This window comes from Fringilla coelebs (genome assembly GCF_963513975.1).
Source record: "Fringilla coelebs genome assembly, chromosome: 23".
In the NCBI taxonomy this organism is placed as follows: domain Eukaryota; kingdom Metazoa; phylum Chordata; class Aves; order Passeriformes; family Fringillidae; genus Fringilla; species Fringilla coelebs.
Window position 1 is genome coordinate 3,565,981 of NC_140049.1, and position 17,075 is coordinate 3,583,055.

The window sequence follows — 17,075 nt, forward strand, 5'->3', positions numbered from 1 at the left end:
CACAATTCTTATATCTGAGTACAAGCCTGTCCTATTAGTAAGAAAAAAATATATATATATTTCAGAATTTAGCCCTGCTGAGAGGGTCCTGAGGTCTTTGGGGTGCCAGGAACACAGCACTGGTCTGAGGAGGTGTTTTTTGGGCTGCTGGGACACAGAAGAGGAGAGGCAGAGGCTGCAGAGACACGCAGGGAAATTTGGGGGGCTGCAGTGCCAGCCCCCCCCGGGGTCAGTGCACATCAGAGAGCAGCAGCAGCTGGCACAGCTGCCCTGCCACACCTCCTGGAGCCAGCCCTGAGAGGCTTTCAGGGTTTGCTTGTGTGGGGGAGACAGGGAGGAGGGAAAGGCGAGGAGCAGGATGGCCAGGGGATGCAATTCCAGGTGGGCAGAAGGATTTGAAACTCAAGCCTTTTCAAAGGGCCAGATTTGGCTTGGAATGTCTCTGTGACACCTGGGGAAAAGGACAAGGTTTCAAAGACAGCGTTTGGCAGAGAATTATGGAATGGTTTGGGTTGGAAGGGATCTTGGGTTGGAAGGGATCTTGGGTTGGAAGGGACAAAGGGGTGAATGAACGTCCCCTGAGCTCAGGCACCTGCCTCCAGCTGAGAATCCATGAGATGGCATCTCCTGAGCTCCTCCTGCCCCAGCTGGCTCTGCCTGCTCAGAGTCCTTTGCTCTGAGTGCCACGGGCAGAGCAGGGAGGATCTGGCAGCTCTGGAGGGCGATGGCCTCGTTGCAAACCTGTTCCATGCCCAGGCAGAAGCACAGCTCTCCACGGAGGGCTGGGACAGAGGAATCTCCTCTGGAGGGTCTGCCACGAGCAGAGCAGGAGGAGGGAGGATCTGGCAGTTCTGGAGGGTGATGGCCTCGTTGCAAACCTGTTGTATCCCCAGGCAGAAGCACAGCTCTCCACGGAGGGGTGGGAGAGAGGAGTCTCCTCTGGAGGGTTTGCCCAGTGCTCGCTGTGCTCACAGAGCTGTCTGGGTCTCTGAGTGGAACATGCTCCCAAACATCTCCTGAAGGGCACAGAGGATGAGCAGGGTCAGGGTTGGTGACACAGCTCAGTGTCATTGTCACACAAACACCTCCAGGAGCTCCAGCCCTTCTCCATGCTGCCAGCTGGACAGCACTGGGCAGGGCAGCCCTGGAGGGGAGCTCCTCCCAAGGCCCACATGTGGGGGAAAAATCACTGCAGCATTTACAAAGCCTGTGCTGGAAATCTTCATTCGTGACTCTTCTTTTGGGTGTGAGCCAAACCTGGTTCTCTGAGTTCCCCCCAGTGTGTGGCTGAACCTGATGTGGCCAGAATTAATGAAGGATTCCTCTGTGGGGTGACCTACCTGCTCCTCATCCAGCTGCCTTCCAGAGCTCCTCAACAGAGGGATTTAAAATTCTATTTGCAATTAACTTTCCAAAACTCTGCAGTACTTCCTGATGATTTCCCAGAATTTCTGATTTCTGCCTCAGACCCATGGCTGCAGTGACCCCTGGCAGTACAACTCACCTCCTCCAGGTTCTTGTATCCTGCACTGCCCTCGTCCACAGACTCATCATAGATGGAGAGCTCTGTCTGGGCTGGCCTCTGGCAGGGAAGAGTTGAGTGCACAAATTAGCAGAGTGCAGGGTCAAAAGGAGTGAAAACAGTGATTAAGCCAGGCCTAGAAGGTGACCCATCCTCTGAGGGAAATGCAGGAGGAGTCCTGCTCCAGGTGTTTATCTGCCTTTGCCTATTGCTCTGCTTTGATAGGAGGTACCTTAACTCCTCCTGGGGAGGTAACTGGGGCTACTGGTGCCAACTCCAGCTGGCACACAATAAACCAACCCCTGCTTGGGGACAGAGCCTGTCTGACACTGTGCCACCAGCCTGGGCCACATTCCTGCCTCAGAATTCCTGCTGCTCTTCTCCCCCCAGTGGAGCACTCATGGATGCCAGGACTATTCCAGCTGCACAGGTTTTGCTTTCATTTCTTCATCACTGGGGGACAAATTCTGCCTTTGCCTGTTCCAACCAGCAGCAAACTGAGGGCACAGTGCTGGAACAGCTCCTCCAGGCTGGCACAGCACTCATCTCTCAGCCAAGGGTTGGTGTAAAACTTTGGCACTTCTGAATTCCCATGGAAATCCATTCCATCACAAGCTGCTGGGCCCATACACAACTGGAATATTAAATATTTTCCTGCATTTAGGTCTTTACCACTTGAGATAAACAAGAAGCTTCTTGAGGTGTAGTAGCAATTTGTTATTTTTCCATTGTGCTGATGCAGCCTGGAAGCCAAACGGCAAAATCTTGTGGGCTGGGGAGCAAATTTACCTCTTCCAAGATGGGTGGGTGGACAAATTCTCTGATACTGGCCAGTGCAAACAGAACAGCATCATGGATGGTCAGGAAGATGTGACTTGGGTCCAGGCCTCCTTCCTCAAAGACTCCCCCTGTGCTGATGTCCTCGTACACCTGGGCTGGAGAAAGGAGACAGCTGAACAGGAGGGAAGCACAGGAGGAATTCTGGAGGTGTGTGTGGCCTCTGAGCTAAGGCAAGGCTCAGAAGAAGCAGGTTTGCAGCAGAAATGAGTGTGGGGAGCTGTTTTCCTGCATGCTGAGAGTGGAGATGTTCCAGCTTTATCACCTCCCAAATGAAAGCACTGATTTCACACACAGAGAACAGTGATTCTCTTTCCTTTCTTCTGTTTTCTCCTTTTATCTGTTCTGGCCTGGTCCAGCAAAGGACTGACATCTCACAGTTTGAATAAAGAACAGAAAAGGATTTGCTGTTTGTCAGTAGCTGGGAAGTGGGGGAAGATCCCATGGAAATGTGTTCTTTGGGGATTCTTACCATGCACATTTGCCAAGAACACTTTGATCCCAATCTTCTGGTAACTGGAACACAACTGGAAGAGATGAGATGGGAGACAGAGGATTAAAAACATTGCTGCTCCAGCTTTGGGTTTATGCATAAAGACTTTTATCAGCGCTGGGGCTGAAGGAGAAAATCAGAGGTGCAGAAAAGCCACACAATTGGAACACAAGTCCTGTGGGGGAGCAACTGAGGGAGCTGGGGGTGCTCAGCCTGGAGAAAAGGAGAGCCAGGGGTGCCCTCATCGCTCTCACAGCTCCTGAAAGGTGCCTGTGCTCAGCTGGGCTGGGCTCTGTCTGCAGGAACTGACAGAACAGAGCACACAGCCTGAGCTGCACCGAGGGAAATACAGGCTGGAGAGCAGGGAAAAGTGTTTTACAGAAAGAGTGATAAAGTTCTGGAATAGCTGCCCAGGGAGGTGGTGCAGTCCCCATCCCTGGGGGTGTTTAACAAATCCTGGATGTGGCTCTGGGTGCCAGGGTTTGGCTGAGGTGTTGGGGCTGGGTTGAACTCAATGATCCTGAAGGTCTCTCCCAACCCAGTCACTCTGTGAATTCTGTGAATTGAGGCACACAAACACCTTCATGTGAGAGAGCAGAAGGTCCCTGCACAGAACTCACCTTGCTCAGAGCCTTTGTGCCCATCAGGTCCACGAAGCACACCCCGCTCATGTCCAGGATGATGGTGTGGAAGCTGACGTAGGGCGGTGCTGTCAGCACAGGGTCGGTGTCTGCCGCGGGCAGCACGCTCAGCCTGCTGCCCTGCAGGGTGCTGCTGCTGCCCAGCTCCCCAGGGCTCTGCCCTGGCCCAGCCCCGGGGGCAGCAGGGTGGAATGTGACGTAGGAGATGCTGGCACCGTTGGCAGTGGTCTGGTTGTTGTTGGTGTCTGTTGGAGAGGCGCCCTCAAAGTCCTTCTGGAGCTCTTGCAAAGACAAGGTCTGCGGCAGAGCAGAGGGGCAGAGTCAGGGCAAGGCACAGCTGGGGTCCTGCACCTCTACCCACTGATAGGAAGGGTTTTAATCTGGGCTGACTGGCTGGACTTAGGATAATGTACATGATTCATTTATTTCAAAACTGCTCTGCAAAGCAAATGGGGCTGGGGTGACTGAGAAATGGGCTTTGAAAGGGCACCTTGGGGCTGCACTGACACAGCCCCAGAGAAAGAGGCCAAAGCTGCCTGGTTTCTGCAGATTGTTCCCCATGTTCCCATTCCAGCCTCCTCTCCAGCCTCCCAGCCATTCCCAGTTCTCCTGCACCTTCAGGTTTGGGGAGGAATGGAGATGTAGGTGGGGAGAAATGGAGATGTAGATGGCAATGAAAGGGGATGAGAGGTGGGAAATGTGGCCAGGAAAACAGTGCAGGAAATCCCATGTCAAGAGGAGCTCTCTGGTGGGGACTTGGGGTCATACTCATGGACACAGGGACCTTTTTGGGAACTCGAGATGAGTTACCTTGTTCTCCTTCAGCAGGAACTTTGGGAGCATTGCTGGTGCTTGTGCTGTGCCCTTCCCTTGCTGTTTCACAAATTTCCTCCTGGCCAAGTACACCTTGCCAGGATCCACCCCTGTCTGTGGGAAAGAGAGATTTTATTTCCTTAAAAAGTCTGTTCCAAGAGTCAGGAGCTGCTGTTCCTTCCCTGAATTTCCCAGCCTGGGGCACCAGCTGGGCACTGGACTGGGGTGATCCTGATGGCATCCAAACATCTCCTGGAACTCAGGGAACCTGCACATGCAGGGAGAAACCTGGAATAGCAGGATGCCCCTGTTTTGGCAGCACTTGGAGGAAGAACCTGCCAGGATTTGGGCACAAGCTCTAAAATGAGCTCTGCAAACAGCTCTGAGGATCAGAGAGAGGAGGATTGAGGAGTAGAGAGTGGATGTGACCATTGTCCATGATCACCCTCAGCTTAATTACCCGTGTAGCAACACAGCAGAGAGTAAGGGTGGTTTGGAACTGGCTTCAGGCAGGGATTTGTTGAGGAATTGCTCACCTTGGCTATGATTTTCTCCCGGAATATCTCTGAGTTGGCAAAATACAGCGGCGAGCAGTAGGTGATGATTTTAATCCCATTAACTTCATGGACCTGCACCAGAGACAGGAGCTCAGAGCAAGTCTGGGCAGCAGTGGCAAAGAACAGCATTTTCTATGAGGGTGTTTTATCTGCAGCTCACCTTGTTGTAGGTTTTGGGGTTCTTGTAGATGTCAGTGGAAGTCACCTGGCCCAGGGCAGAGCCATTGCGGCTGCAGAAAAGAAGGGATCAGCATTAGGGGAAAGAAAACTGCTTCTGCTTCACATTCCATCCCAGGATTGGAACATTTGCTTTGTGAAAACTCTTACATTTCACATTTCACCCCTGCAGAGTCTACAGGGCAAAAAAAAGAGTCAGAATTTTGAGATGCCAGACTGGGGACTATTAAGAAAGGGCTTTGATGGATTAAAAGCGGTGAGAACACCTCACACCAGGGCCCTGCACACAGACAGGACTCGCTCTTTGTGTGAGCTGGGAACTCTGTGGGGTGAAGCAAATACCTCGAGGCTTCCCCTTGCCCTGGGATGTGCACGGGAGCGGGAATGCAGGCGGTAAATTGGCGCCTGCCATTCCTGTTTGCACATTCCGGGCAGGACACCTGCACTCCCCGGGGCTCCTGCCGCGCGTTCCGCGGGCCAGAGGTCGCTCCTAAAAAATCACCTGTCCCTCCTCCCGCCCCTGGCAGATCCCCCGTGGTTCTGGGGGCCGCGAGGTACTCACAACTGGGTGTGGAAAACCACGACGAGCACGGAGAATCCCACGCCCACCGCCACTCCGTAGGGGAGGCTCAGGAAGAAAGCTGAGAGGAAACTCACGAGCCAGACGAGCTGCAGGGAGAGGAGGGAGAGGGGAGATGAACCGTGGGGAGATGGAGAGAGATGGAGGGGAAAATGGAGGGGAAAATGGAGAGGCAAGAATGGAGGGGCAAGAATGGAGGGGCAAGAATGGAGGGGCAAGAATGGAGGGGGAAAAATGGAGGGGGAAAAATGGAGGGGGAAAAATGGAGGGGGAAAAATGGAGGGGGGAAAATGGAGGGGGGAAAATGGAGGGGGGAAAATGGAGGGGGGAAAATGGATGGGGAAATGGCTCTGTTCTGCTGTCTTGGGCTCTCACACCCTCCCAGCTCAACATGAATAGGCCAAGCCCTGAATTCTGCAGCTGTTCTAATGCTGCAGTTGCTGCATGTTTTAGAGGGAACCGTCCTTGCTGGGCACTTTGCCAGCAGCCCCAGTTCCTTTTCAGCCATAAAAGCAGCCGGGGCGTTTCTCCACGGCTGCTCGAGCGCCTGCTCCGCTCCTTCCACCCAAAAAGGATTGGCCTGGCTCGTCAGGAAGGGGCTCCTGCAGGTCCCACCATCTGCTGTTAGAGCAGCTCCTGCTGCCAGCCAGAGCAGTTCAGAAAAAATCAGAAATCATCTCTCTGAAAACTGCCTGAGCACCTGCTGGAAATGACCTGAACACAGAGAGGATTTGATGGCCAGGTGTGACAGAGGAGACCAAAACCTGCCCCACTCCAGCTCAGAGCTCTGCCATTTGTTATTTTTACGTGTTAGCACTCAACCATCTCACTCCATATGAGATCAGTCCTGCCCTGCATTTAAACATCTCCTCTGAAAATCATTATCACCTTGTTTTAATCCCATCCTCCAAATGAATAAAACCTAACTTTGACCTTGGATGAATGAGGTGACTTTGATGACTTCAATATCTTAATTTATATTCATTTTGTGCATAAATGGCAAGGAACAGCTTCCCTCCATCCATCCATCCATCCATCCATCCATCCATCCATCCATCCATCCATCCATCCATCCATCCATCCATCCCTCCATCCCTCCATCCCTCCATCCCTCCATCCCTCCATCCATCCCTCCATCCATCATTAGAATTAGTTGGAATTAGCTGTCCTGAAGCACAACCAGCATTAAGGTGATGAACACCAATGCTCTGACATCACCCAGGAATGGTGCTGCCCATTTTGGGCCAGGACTCTGAATCTAGTTCAAATTCCAAGGAGATTAAGGTCAGGGGAATCCCGTTCACTCCATTGGCATCTGCCAGGATGTTCCTCAGGCAGCCCCATCCATCTCCACTCAGTCCACACTCAGGGCTCTGCCCAGGCTTTTGGGATCTCTGTGCTCTGTAGAGGGGCAGCAGCTGAGCTGCCAGGGCCCCCAGACCTCCCCTCTCACCCCACAGCAGCAGAACCCGCTCAGAGATGTGCCCAAATTGATAACCCAGCTCTTCCCCAGCCCTTGTTTGAGCAGGGTTTTGGGAAAGCTCTTCATGGCTTGGGCCAGCCCCTCTGGACTCCTGATTGCCCTGATAAGGAGGTTTGTTGGGCCCTGACAGGATATTGGCTCCGTGTCCACACACGGCACTCGGCCGTGGGAGTCCTGTTCAAACACTGTCTTTTTATGTCAGACATTTCCAAATTCCGTTCTCACTCCCCCGCCACCCCCTGCCTGGGTTTATACATCAACCAGTGCCTGGAGTCCTTATCACTCTGAAGGGCTCTCCTCACCCTGGAGGGCCATTGTGTGAGTTTTTAAGTCATGACTCCCAGATATTGAGCAGGGCCGGTTTGGCTAGTTCTGGGCAAACAGGCTCCGCTCTTGATTGGCATTTCAACACAGCAGGTAAGAGTTCAGGCCTCTCTGATATGTGCTCTGAGCAGCAGCGTGCTCAGCTGGGCAGGACAGGCAGCACCATCTCCCCAAGAGAGCCAAACCACCTCCTGCAAGGGACTCACACCCCCAAAACGCCACAAAAGGCTTTTCTGGGGTCTGTCCTGCTCATCCTGCCCTGGCCAGGCGATGCCTCCCAGCAGCCCCAGGCACTCACACAGTCCAGCTTGCTCTTCTTCCACAGGTAGAAGGGGTCAGCCAGCTGCTTGAGGGAGTTTTTCAGGTTGACAGCGATGAGGGCTCCCAGCACAGACTGTGGGGGACAGGGAATGGTGTCAGCCACACCTGGATGTGCCACGTTTGGCAGTGGATGCTTCCCTGCAGCATCTGCCTGCCTTGGGCCAGCCCCATCACAAGGGTGATGCTGACAAAGATCTCACTTGGATCTGAGCAGGGTCATTTGGATGAGTCTTCACTATAATTTACACTTTTATTTGCTCAGAGAAGCTGTGGCTGCCCCATCCAGCTTGGACAGGGCTTGGAGCAAGCTGGAACAGTGAAAGGTGTCACTGCCCGTGGCAGGGGTGAGGTTGAAGGTCCCTTCCAAGCCAAACCAGCCTGGAATTGTGTGACTGTGTGACTGTGTGATTCCAGCCAGCCCGTGCAGACAGGTCCCCAGGCCAGGAACAAACTGTCCCGTGCTGCTGTTTGCATCAGGCCTTTGTGGAGCGAGGCTGTGCCCGTGTTTGGGTGTGGAGAGAGGGTGTTGCAATGGCTCTGCCTGCACAGATGTTTGTGTTACCTTTGGAAGAGGCTCCAGGTAGATTCCCAGGGACAGCATTGTCACCATGACCACCAGAGCCACAAAGAAACTTGCCACCTGCAAAGAGGAAAGAGAATGACTTCTGCAAACATCAGGGCTTCTCAAAGCTTCCCTGGGTGTAGCCAGGGGCACAACTGGGCACTGCAGCATTTTATGGGAGAGGATGTTTGCCTCTGAAAACAGACAGGGGTTTGCAGATCTCACAGATAACCCCAAACTTCCCTCACTGCCCAGTCCAGAGAGCCAGAGTGGGACTGCAGATTGAGATCCCTCCTTCTGTGCCCAACCCAGAGAAAAAATCAGGGACCAAAATGGGCTCGGGGAGGGAGGAAATTCTGCTTTAACAGCAGCAGCCTGAAGCACTTGTGTGTGAAACTTCTCCAGAGCTGCAGAGTCAGGCTGGCAGCATGTGGCAGCTACAGCACTTTGGGACCCAGAGGGAATGGAGAGAGGAGAGGAGGAGGAGGAGGAAGAGGAACTAACTTGGGATCTGGCTCCTGCCCCATCCACGGCGAGGGTGACAGAGAGAGCACAGCAGATCACGTGGATTTTGAAGAAGGATCCAAAGAAGTTGCTGCAGCCCAGGGCCAGCATTTCCTGTGGAGATGTGGAGAATGAATCAGAAAGGACAGCTGCCCTTCCTGCTGACACATGGCAAGAGAGCAGGGGCCTGGGGCTGGTTTGTGTGGCCAGGGCAGGCTCCCTGCAGTGCATCCCAGCCTCTTCCTTCCAGTAAGATCTGGGATCGGCCCTGGTGTAGCAGGGAACCCTGGAAGCACAATTCCACATAAACACGTTGTCATCTGTTGACACACTCAGGGCAGGGCTCCATGTGGTATGTGTGGCTGTTGTTGAAAGCTGCCACTGTGCCAGGGATGACAAAAGAGGATTATTTCATGTCCTGCCTCCCAGAGTATCTAGGTGACACACCAGGAATCCAGGTCTCCCTGCGCAGCGCACGCACCTCACCGTGCTTCAGCGAGCTGCCAAAACACTGAGCCTGGAGGGGGAGCAAGGCAGAGAGCCCAGCCTGAAGCTCCTTTCCCTCTTCCAGCCTCTCTCCAGCCCACGGGACGGGGCTCTGCCGTGTCCTTTTGCCCCCTACATGGCGCAAAGCCACGGAGCCTCCTCGGGAGCCGCACGTCAGCTCCGAGCCCAGCAGGTCTGAACGCCTTCCCTTCACGCTGTGAGCCCTTCCCTTCACGCTGTGAGCTCTTCCCTTCACGCTGTGAGCTCTCCCCTTCACGCCTGAGAGCAAAGCAGCAGCCCCTGGCTGCCCCAGCCCCTGCAGTACCTGGTTGGGGTCCACGTTGTAGCCATGCTTGGCTGCCAGGGTCCTCCCCATGGCCAGGTTGATCACGTAGCCCACGATGGCCAGCGAGAAAGCCGTGCCCACCATGTCCTTCCACTTGCTCACCAGGGGCAGGGTGGGCTCTGGGAACCTGCACTCAGAGCACAGGTGAGACGCTGTCACAGCGCTGTCTGAGGGGCTGGAGGGCTCAGGAGTGACACAGTCCCTGCCCACACTGCACAGGACGGGGGTGGTTGTGTCACAGGGCGTGCTGACACTCCTGGAAGGGGACTCTGGGGTTGCGGGGAAGAGTGAGGTGTTTTCCAGGCTGGAGGAGGAGGAGGAGGAAGGAAAACTGTCTGGAAGGTGAATCAGACCTGCACAAGCTCTTACCCCATGCTGATTTTCCCCACTATTGGCATCCCGTACTTGTCGGGCATGTTGAAGCTGCCGGAGATTGCGGTGGCCACGATCACCTGCAAGGACAGGGAATAAAGAGCTGGGAGCAGGAAGAGCAAGGCTGGCTCACAGCATCACCCCTGCCACGCTCCCAGAGCTGACAGAATAAAACCAGCACCGAGTTTAGGCTGGGCAAGGCGAGGACAGTCCCAGCAGGGGTTATTTCCTTCACCCTCAGCATCACCGGGATGCAGAGCAGGATGAGCATGGGGCTGGCCCAGTTTCTGAGCCCAAACCGTGCAGGGGCCGTGTCACACCCACTGTGGAGATGCTCTAGGTGGTGGCCCTGCTGAGAGCAGCAGTGTCCCAGGGCTGTGAGGCCAGGGGAGGCTGCAGGGGTCACTTACAATGATGATCTCCATGGGGATGGGCATCCGGATCTTCTTCATGTACTTCAGGTTGAGCTCCTTGACCACGATCAGGAGCACAGCGCTGACCAAGGCATAGACCAGCGAGGCCAGGTTGGTTTGGGGCAGACCTTTACAAATGTCAATGAATGTCTGAAGGGGAGACAACAGGAGGAGAGGTCATGGCGAGCCACACACTCTGGGTGGCATGGACAGAACAACGGACAGAACAACGGACAGCACTTAGCACAAACACCGTGAGATGTGAGCAGTGCTAAAAAGGCTCTGCTGAGGGGTCAGCCCCCAGCCCTGGGCCTGGGCTGGTGATTTAATGCAGCTCTGGCTGCATCAGCACAGGATGCATCCATGAAAGACACAGGAAATCCCAGGAATGGCCAAACCTGCTCAGAGGAAACGTTCCTGCTGCTGACAGCTCTGCAAGACTCCTGCTGCAAATCGACTCAGCTCATACCCTCCCCCAGATCCCAGTCCCATTTCATTATTCCCCACTAAAACCATAGGCAGGGCTGGGGAACACAGAATCACAGAATCACAGAGTCACCAGGTTGGAAGAGACCTTCAAGATCATTTTGTCCAACCCATTCCCAACCCCTCAACTAAACCTTGGCACCCAGTGCCACATCCAGTCTGTTTTAAACACATCCAAGCTCAGATAATGCTGACTGGGGAACACAGAATTCACAGAATCACAGAATCACCAGGTTGGAAGTGACCTTCAAGATCATTTTGTCCAACCCAGCCCCAGCACCTCAACTAAACCCTGGCACCCAGTGCCACATCCAGGCTGTTTTAAACACATCCAAGCTCGGATAATGCTGACTGGGGAACACAGAATCACAGAGTCACCAGGTTGGAAGAGACCTTTAAGATGGAGTCCAACCCATTCCCAACACCTCAACTAAACCCTGGCACCCAGTGCCACATCCAGTCTGTTTTAAACACATCTACATCCAGTCTGTTTTAAACACATCCACATCCAGTCTGTTTTAAGCACATCCAAGTTCAGATAATGCTGGCTGGGGAACACAGAATCACAGAATCACCAGGTTGGAAGTGACCTTCAAGATCATTTTGTCCAACCCATTCCCTGATGCTTCAACTAAACCCTGGCACCCAGTGCCATATCCAGTCTGTTTTAAACACTTCCAAGCTCAGATAATGCTGCCTGGGGAACACAGAATTCACAGAATTCACAGAATTCACAGAATTCACAGAATTCACAGAATTCACAGAATCACCAGGTTGGAAGTGACCTTCAAGATCATTTTGTCCAACCCAGCCCCAACTAAACCCTGGCACCCAGGCTTGTTTTAAACACCCCCAGGGGATGGTGACTCCAGAACCATTCCAGAACTTCATCACCCTTTCCATGAAAAAACTTTCCCCAAACATCCAACCTACGCTGCTGGGGCGGGGATTCCCCTTTCCCCCCACCCTTTCCTGATCTCCTGGGCCCTGTTTCCCAGGCAGGGGTGGTGGTGATGCTGGGGTGGGGGGGGAGGTGGCTGTGCAGAGCCCCCACTTACGTAGACGATAGCTAAGGGCCCGGTGTAAGACGGCACTGTCAAGCCGAAGACGTACTTGAGCACGGAGATGAGGATCTGCAGCCCCGCCGCCGTCATGAAGCCCCTGATGAAGGACTCTGACAGGTAGATGGCCACGAAGCCAAACTGCAGGAAGCCCAGGCACAGCTAGGGTGGGACAGAGGAGCCGTGGTCAGAGCCCTTGTGGGGCAGGGGGGTCAGCTGGGAGAGCACACAGAGCTCTCTGATACTCGGGGGTGTCCCGGAGCAGGGGTGGGGACAGCAGGGCTAAGAGGGACATTCTTGGATGTCCACGTGGAGAATTCCACCCCAAGACCAAAAATCTCTACCTTGAGGCATCATCCATACACATTCAGGGCTAAGAGTGCCATTCTTGGATTGTCCACACGGAGAATTCCACCCCAAGACAAAGAATCCCCAAAAATCTCTACTTTGAGGCATCATCCACCCCCACTCAGAGCTGAGTGCCATTCTCGGATTGTCCACGTGGAGAATTCCACCCCAAGACAAAGAATCCCCAAAAATCTCTACTTTGAGGCATCATCCAACCCCACTCAGAGCTGAGTGCCATTCTTGGATTGTCCAAATGAAGAATTCCACCCCAAGACCAAAAATCTCTACTTTGAGGCATCATCCACACACATTCAGGGCTAAGAAGGACATTCTCAGATTGTCCACATGGAGAATTCCACCCCAAGACCAAAAATGCAAAAATGTCTATTTTGAGGCATCATCCACCCCCACTCAGAGCTGAGTGCCATTCTTAGATTGTCCAAATGAAGAATTCCACCCCAAGACCAAAAATCTCTATTTTGAGGCATCATCCACACACATTCAGGGCTAAGAGTGCCATTCTCGGATTGTCCACGTGGAGAATTCCACCCCAAGACTAAGAATCCCCAAAAATGCCTATTTTGAGGCATCATCCACACACATTCAGGGCTAAGAGGGACATTCTTGGGTTGTCCACATGGAGAATTCCACCCCAAGACCAAAAATGCAAAAATCTCTATTTGAGGCTTCATCCACCCCCACTCAGAGCTGAGTGCCATTATTCTTAGATTGTCCACATGGAGAATTCCACCCCAAGACTAAGAATCCCCAAAAATGCCTATTTTGGGGCATCATCCACCCCCACTCAGAGCTGAGTGCCATTCTTAGATTGTCCACATGGAGAATTCTACCCCAAGACCAAAAATGCCCAAAAATCTCTATTTTGAGGCATCATCCACCCCCACTCAGAGCTGAGTGCCATTCTTAGATTGTCCACATGGAGAATTCCACCCCAAAACCAAAAGTGCCCAAAAAAATCTCTATTTTGGGGCATCATCCACCCACATTCAGGGCTAATGGATTGTCCCCATAGAGAATTCCACCCCAAGACCAAAAATGCCCAAAAAAATCTCTATTTTGAGCCCCTACTCAGGGCTAAGAGTGCCATCCTTAGATTGCCCACATGAAGAATTCCACCCCAAGACAAAAAATACCCCAAAAATCTCTCTTTTGCAGCACCATCCCCCCAGAAATGGGGCCTCTCTGAGCACCTGCCCCCACCACCTGTGCTCCAGGGAGAGCTCAGCTCTGGGGGGCACAGCAGAGCCCTCACCTGAATGACGGCTGTCAGGCAGGCCAGGGTGGCAGAGATCTCCAGCCTGGCTGCCTCCAGGGCCGTGGTGTTCACCCTGCTCTCGTTGGTGCTGTGGTTGAAGTACTGGAAGTCCGACTCTGGAGCCAGCTCGTTGCAGACGTTGCCAACGATGATGCTGATGACGGCAAAAGTCCCTGCAGGCAGCACGGGGAGGTCAGAGCCCTGTCCTGGGAGGCTCCTGGGCAGAACAACCAGCCCCTCCCCAGCCCCAAGCACAGGGTGGCACAGGGTTATTGGGGTGACAGGATGAGTGACCCCACAAAGCCCTGGCAGAGCAGACAGCCCAGCTCTGGCACACACCAGCATTCCCAGGCAGCACTTTCCTGTCCTGGGCAGGCAATTCCTCACCTGGCACCATCTGGTGGATGCCCCCGAGGAAGAAGTAGGGGAGCAGGGGGAAGAAGGAGGAGTAGAGGCCGTTGACAGGAGGCAGATTGGCCAGGAGGGCAAAGGCCATCCCTGCAAAACACAACAGGGAAATACAGGGAGCTCCAGGCAGGAGGGAGAGCTTGGGCTCATCAGGAAAACACAAACCCCCTCCCAGCTGGGCACCAGCATCACCTGCAGAGCTTTGCTGGAGCTGGGAAAGAGAGGGACGCTGCTCACCTTGTGGCACTTGGATTGTCCCTGCACTGAGCCCCCCCAGGACATCAGGCAGGATGTAGTCCTTGATTTTGTACTTGGGAAGCCACTCCAGTATGGGGAACAGGCAGAAGAGGGTGAGCTTGAGCCTGGAGGCTGAACATCTGGAAGGGAGATAAAAAAAGGAAAGCAAATTTGAAAATGAAAGAAGGGAGGGAGGAAATGAGCTGGAAGTAAGGAAGGATCTTCCTAGGAATGTCTCAGCCTTTCTCCCTCACCAGATCCTGAGTCCTCTCTTTCCCTGCTATTACCTTCCTTCTTCTGAGGACTGGAGATTGATTTCCAAGAAAGTGATCAGCAGGGTTATTAACCTTTGTTTGCATAATTATAAGCCTTCCTTTAAGGTGGTATTGGTTTCAATCAGAAAGCTGAGAAAAGGAAATTCCAGCTGGAAAGCTTAAAAAAAACCCATCCACACATCCCTACACCACCAATTGTGCTTTTTCCAGTATTGAAAAAACAGGGAAACAGACCCCAAATCCCAAATGCACTCAGTGCAAACTGTTCTGCTGAGAAAAGAGCCACCAATTTCATTTTCTTCAGCCCAATTTGCATTTCTCCCATACCTTTCATCCATCAAACCCCTGAAGACCACAGTTCCCCAGGAGAAAAATGTGATCTGTGTTCCCAGGCATCAATTATACCCCTCCAATTCCTGACTAAATCTGGTTTACATTCTACAGCCCTCCCTGTTACCTGAAAAGGTTTCTCAGTTTCTCCCCGACGGGGTAAGCTCTGCTTTTCTTCTCAAACTCCTCGTCAAAGAGGCTGACAGAGTAGGCAGGACGTTCGATGGCATAGCGAGGCCTGGCCTGGCTCATCTCTGCATCATTTGGAGTTTTCCCCAAAAAAAAGAAAATAAATAAATAAAAAATTAAAAAAATAGAAAGAGCAAAGCCAAGAATGTGGCTGGAGTTGGCCCAGAGCGGACACCTCCAGCGTCTGGAGCCCTCCCCGAGCTCCTCCACCCTAAATAGTTTCCCCGTGGCAGAGAGGCAGGTCCTGGGAGTGGCTTCTCCCAGCTCCAGGGGCTGCTGCTGCTCCCCGGCCCCGCGGCTTGCCCGGCTCCTCGGAGGTGATGCTAATGAGCGATGCTAATGAGCGATGCTAATGAGCGGTGCTAATGAGCGGTGCCGTGCCAAGGGACCCGAGCCCGGCCGGGATGGGCCGGCAGGCGGGCAGGGTTAGGGTTAGGGTTAGGGTTAGGGTTAATCCCGGGTTAGGGGGGTTAATCCCGGCTCCGGGAGTGCCTTTTTGCCTCGGGCGGGGCGCTTGACCTTTCCCATGGCTCGGTTTCACCATCGGTGGCGTTGGCAAGGCTCTGCCGGGCTGGCTGATACCGGCACCGGGATCGGTGAGGGCTGGATCCCTCCCGAGGTGTTTCTGCCGCGCTGCCCAGCCTGCCCAGCATTCCAGAACCTTCCCCATCCTCGCTGGCCGGGGGTGAGTGCCCGGGTTCCTCTAGGAAGTGATGCTCGGGGAGATAACTGTTGCTAACTCATGGCAATGATGAAGATGCCAAAATATCCCGGCAGACCAGTCCTGCCCGGTTATCTGGGTCTCACCAAGGGGAGGATGAACTTCAGACATTCCCGATTTTCCCAGAGATGCCTGGGGAGAGGGGAAATCACCCGGGCTGGGAGGGGAGGGAGGGAGGAAGTGGTCGGATATAAACCGAGCATCTCGGTAATTATTTGTGTTCTGGTGTCTATCGAAGTGGGTCATTGCCCAACGCAGGAGGAGAAGAGGGGGTGGGAAAAGCTGGTGATTCAGGCAGGAGGATGCATCGAGAAGCAGCATCGAGATTGATGAGAGTTTACAGAGCGATCTGGATGTGCCAGAGCCTCCCCTCCCCTCTCTGGACACCGGGATGAGCAAAATGTTCTTGCACAGGAGCGGAGAGAGCCCGGCTGGTGCCTCGGAGCGGGGAACAGGAAGGGATTGTAGGAGAACCGGGCAGGAAGGAAAGGATGATGCAGGGAGCCGAAACTTTGAGGAGAATTTAGGTCATCAGAATCATTATGCAAATAGCAGCTAATGGCTCTAGAAAGGGAGGTCATCAAGCCTTTAGAGATCACAGGGGCCGTCGAGAGCACTCTGCTGTAAAACTGCCCCGGCCGCGGGGTGTTTGTGATTCCAGCTCCATCTGCACCGCGGGGCTCGGGAGGGTTTGGAGCAAAGGGGAACCCGGTCCCTCTTCCTGCAGTGCCAGCTGCCGGATCCAGTGCCCTCTGCAGGGCGTCCCTGCTGCTCCTTTTCCCCTGGAGATTCCCCTCCCAGAGCAAGGACAAGCTTTGCTTTTGGACAACAGCCCTAACGTGTGTCCTGGGCTCTTCCCAGTCCCTCATGCCAAAAGCCTGTCTGATAACCAGTCATGGTTTTCCCACGTTTCCAGTGATCCTGTGGCTGTTCCCAGCTTTCCTCCCAGCCCCACAGCTCTGCTCAGAATTTCCAGTTCCCCTTGGTGAATAATTTGTAGGTCCAGACTCAGCAATAAATTCTGATAATCCCAGCCCGGTTCCTGGTGGTCTCTCTGGTCTCCATCCCTTCTGCCACCAGACAGACCCAAGCAGCCAATTAAATCCCAACTCTTTAATGAAATTCCCCTGCTGAGTGAAAGTGCTGGCAATCAGAAAAAAAATAATCAACAGAGCAGGAATAGAGGGGAAAATATCCCCATGATTAAATTCCATCTTAAACAAACAGGCTCGTGATGTCAGCGTCCCGGACAGAGTCAAGTTCTTGACTTGGCTTATCACAGCCTTGCCCTAGATCAAACAGCAGCTGAAACC

At 53.5% G+C, this 17,075-nt stretch overlaps 1 protein-coding gene across 1 annotated transcript; it reads right to left on the minus strand.

Annotated features, from left to right (window-relative positions):
- Positions 1-899: 899 nt before the first annotated feature.
- Positions 900-15,324, minus strand: SLC26A9 (solute carrier family 26 member 9). The gene is made up of 20 exons (XM_084220657.1): positions 14,980-15,324; positions 14,248-14,387; positions 13,990-14,100; positions 13,600-13,775; positions 11,976-12,140; positions 10,429-10,581; positions 10,016-10,098; positions 9,626-9,773; positions 8,815-8,928; positions 8,311-8,388; positions 7,726-7,821; positions 5,603-5,709; positions 5,024-5,093; positions 4,843-4,935; positions 4,304-4,420; positions 3,473-3,790; positions 2,832-2,886; positions 2,312-2,457; positions 1,505-1,582; positions 900-1,016 (listed from the first exon to the last, which is right to left on the minus strand). Exons 1-20 carry the CDS (start codon positions 15,102-15,104, stop codon positions 969-971), a joined length of 2,421 nt encoding a protein of 806 aa, XP_084076783.1. The 5' UTR covers positions 15,105-15,324; the 3' UTR covers positions 900-968.
- Between the last annotated feature and the right edge of the window lie 1,751 nt (positions 15,325-17,075).

What these genes read in the sequence shown, in the direction of transcription:
- SLC26A9 (XM_084220657.1), bottom strand. Translation starts at nt 15,104, where the DNA reads ATGAGCCAGGCCAGGCCTCGCTATGCCATCGAACGTCCTGCCTACTCT. An exon ending in TCCCCATGGAGATCATCATT is followed by an intron (nt 10,099 to 10,428) that starts GTAAGTGACCCC and finishes CTGTCCTTGCAG; the next exon opens with GTGATCGTGGCCACCGCAAT. An exon ending in ACCCACCCATCTTGGAAGAG is followed by an intron (nt 1,583 to 2,311) that starts GTAAATTTGCTC and finishes CTTCCCTGCCAG; the next exon opens with AGGCCAGCCCAGACAGAGCT.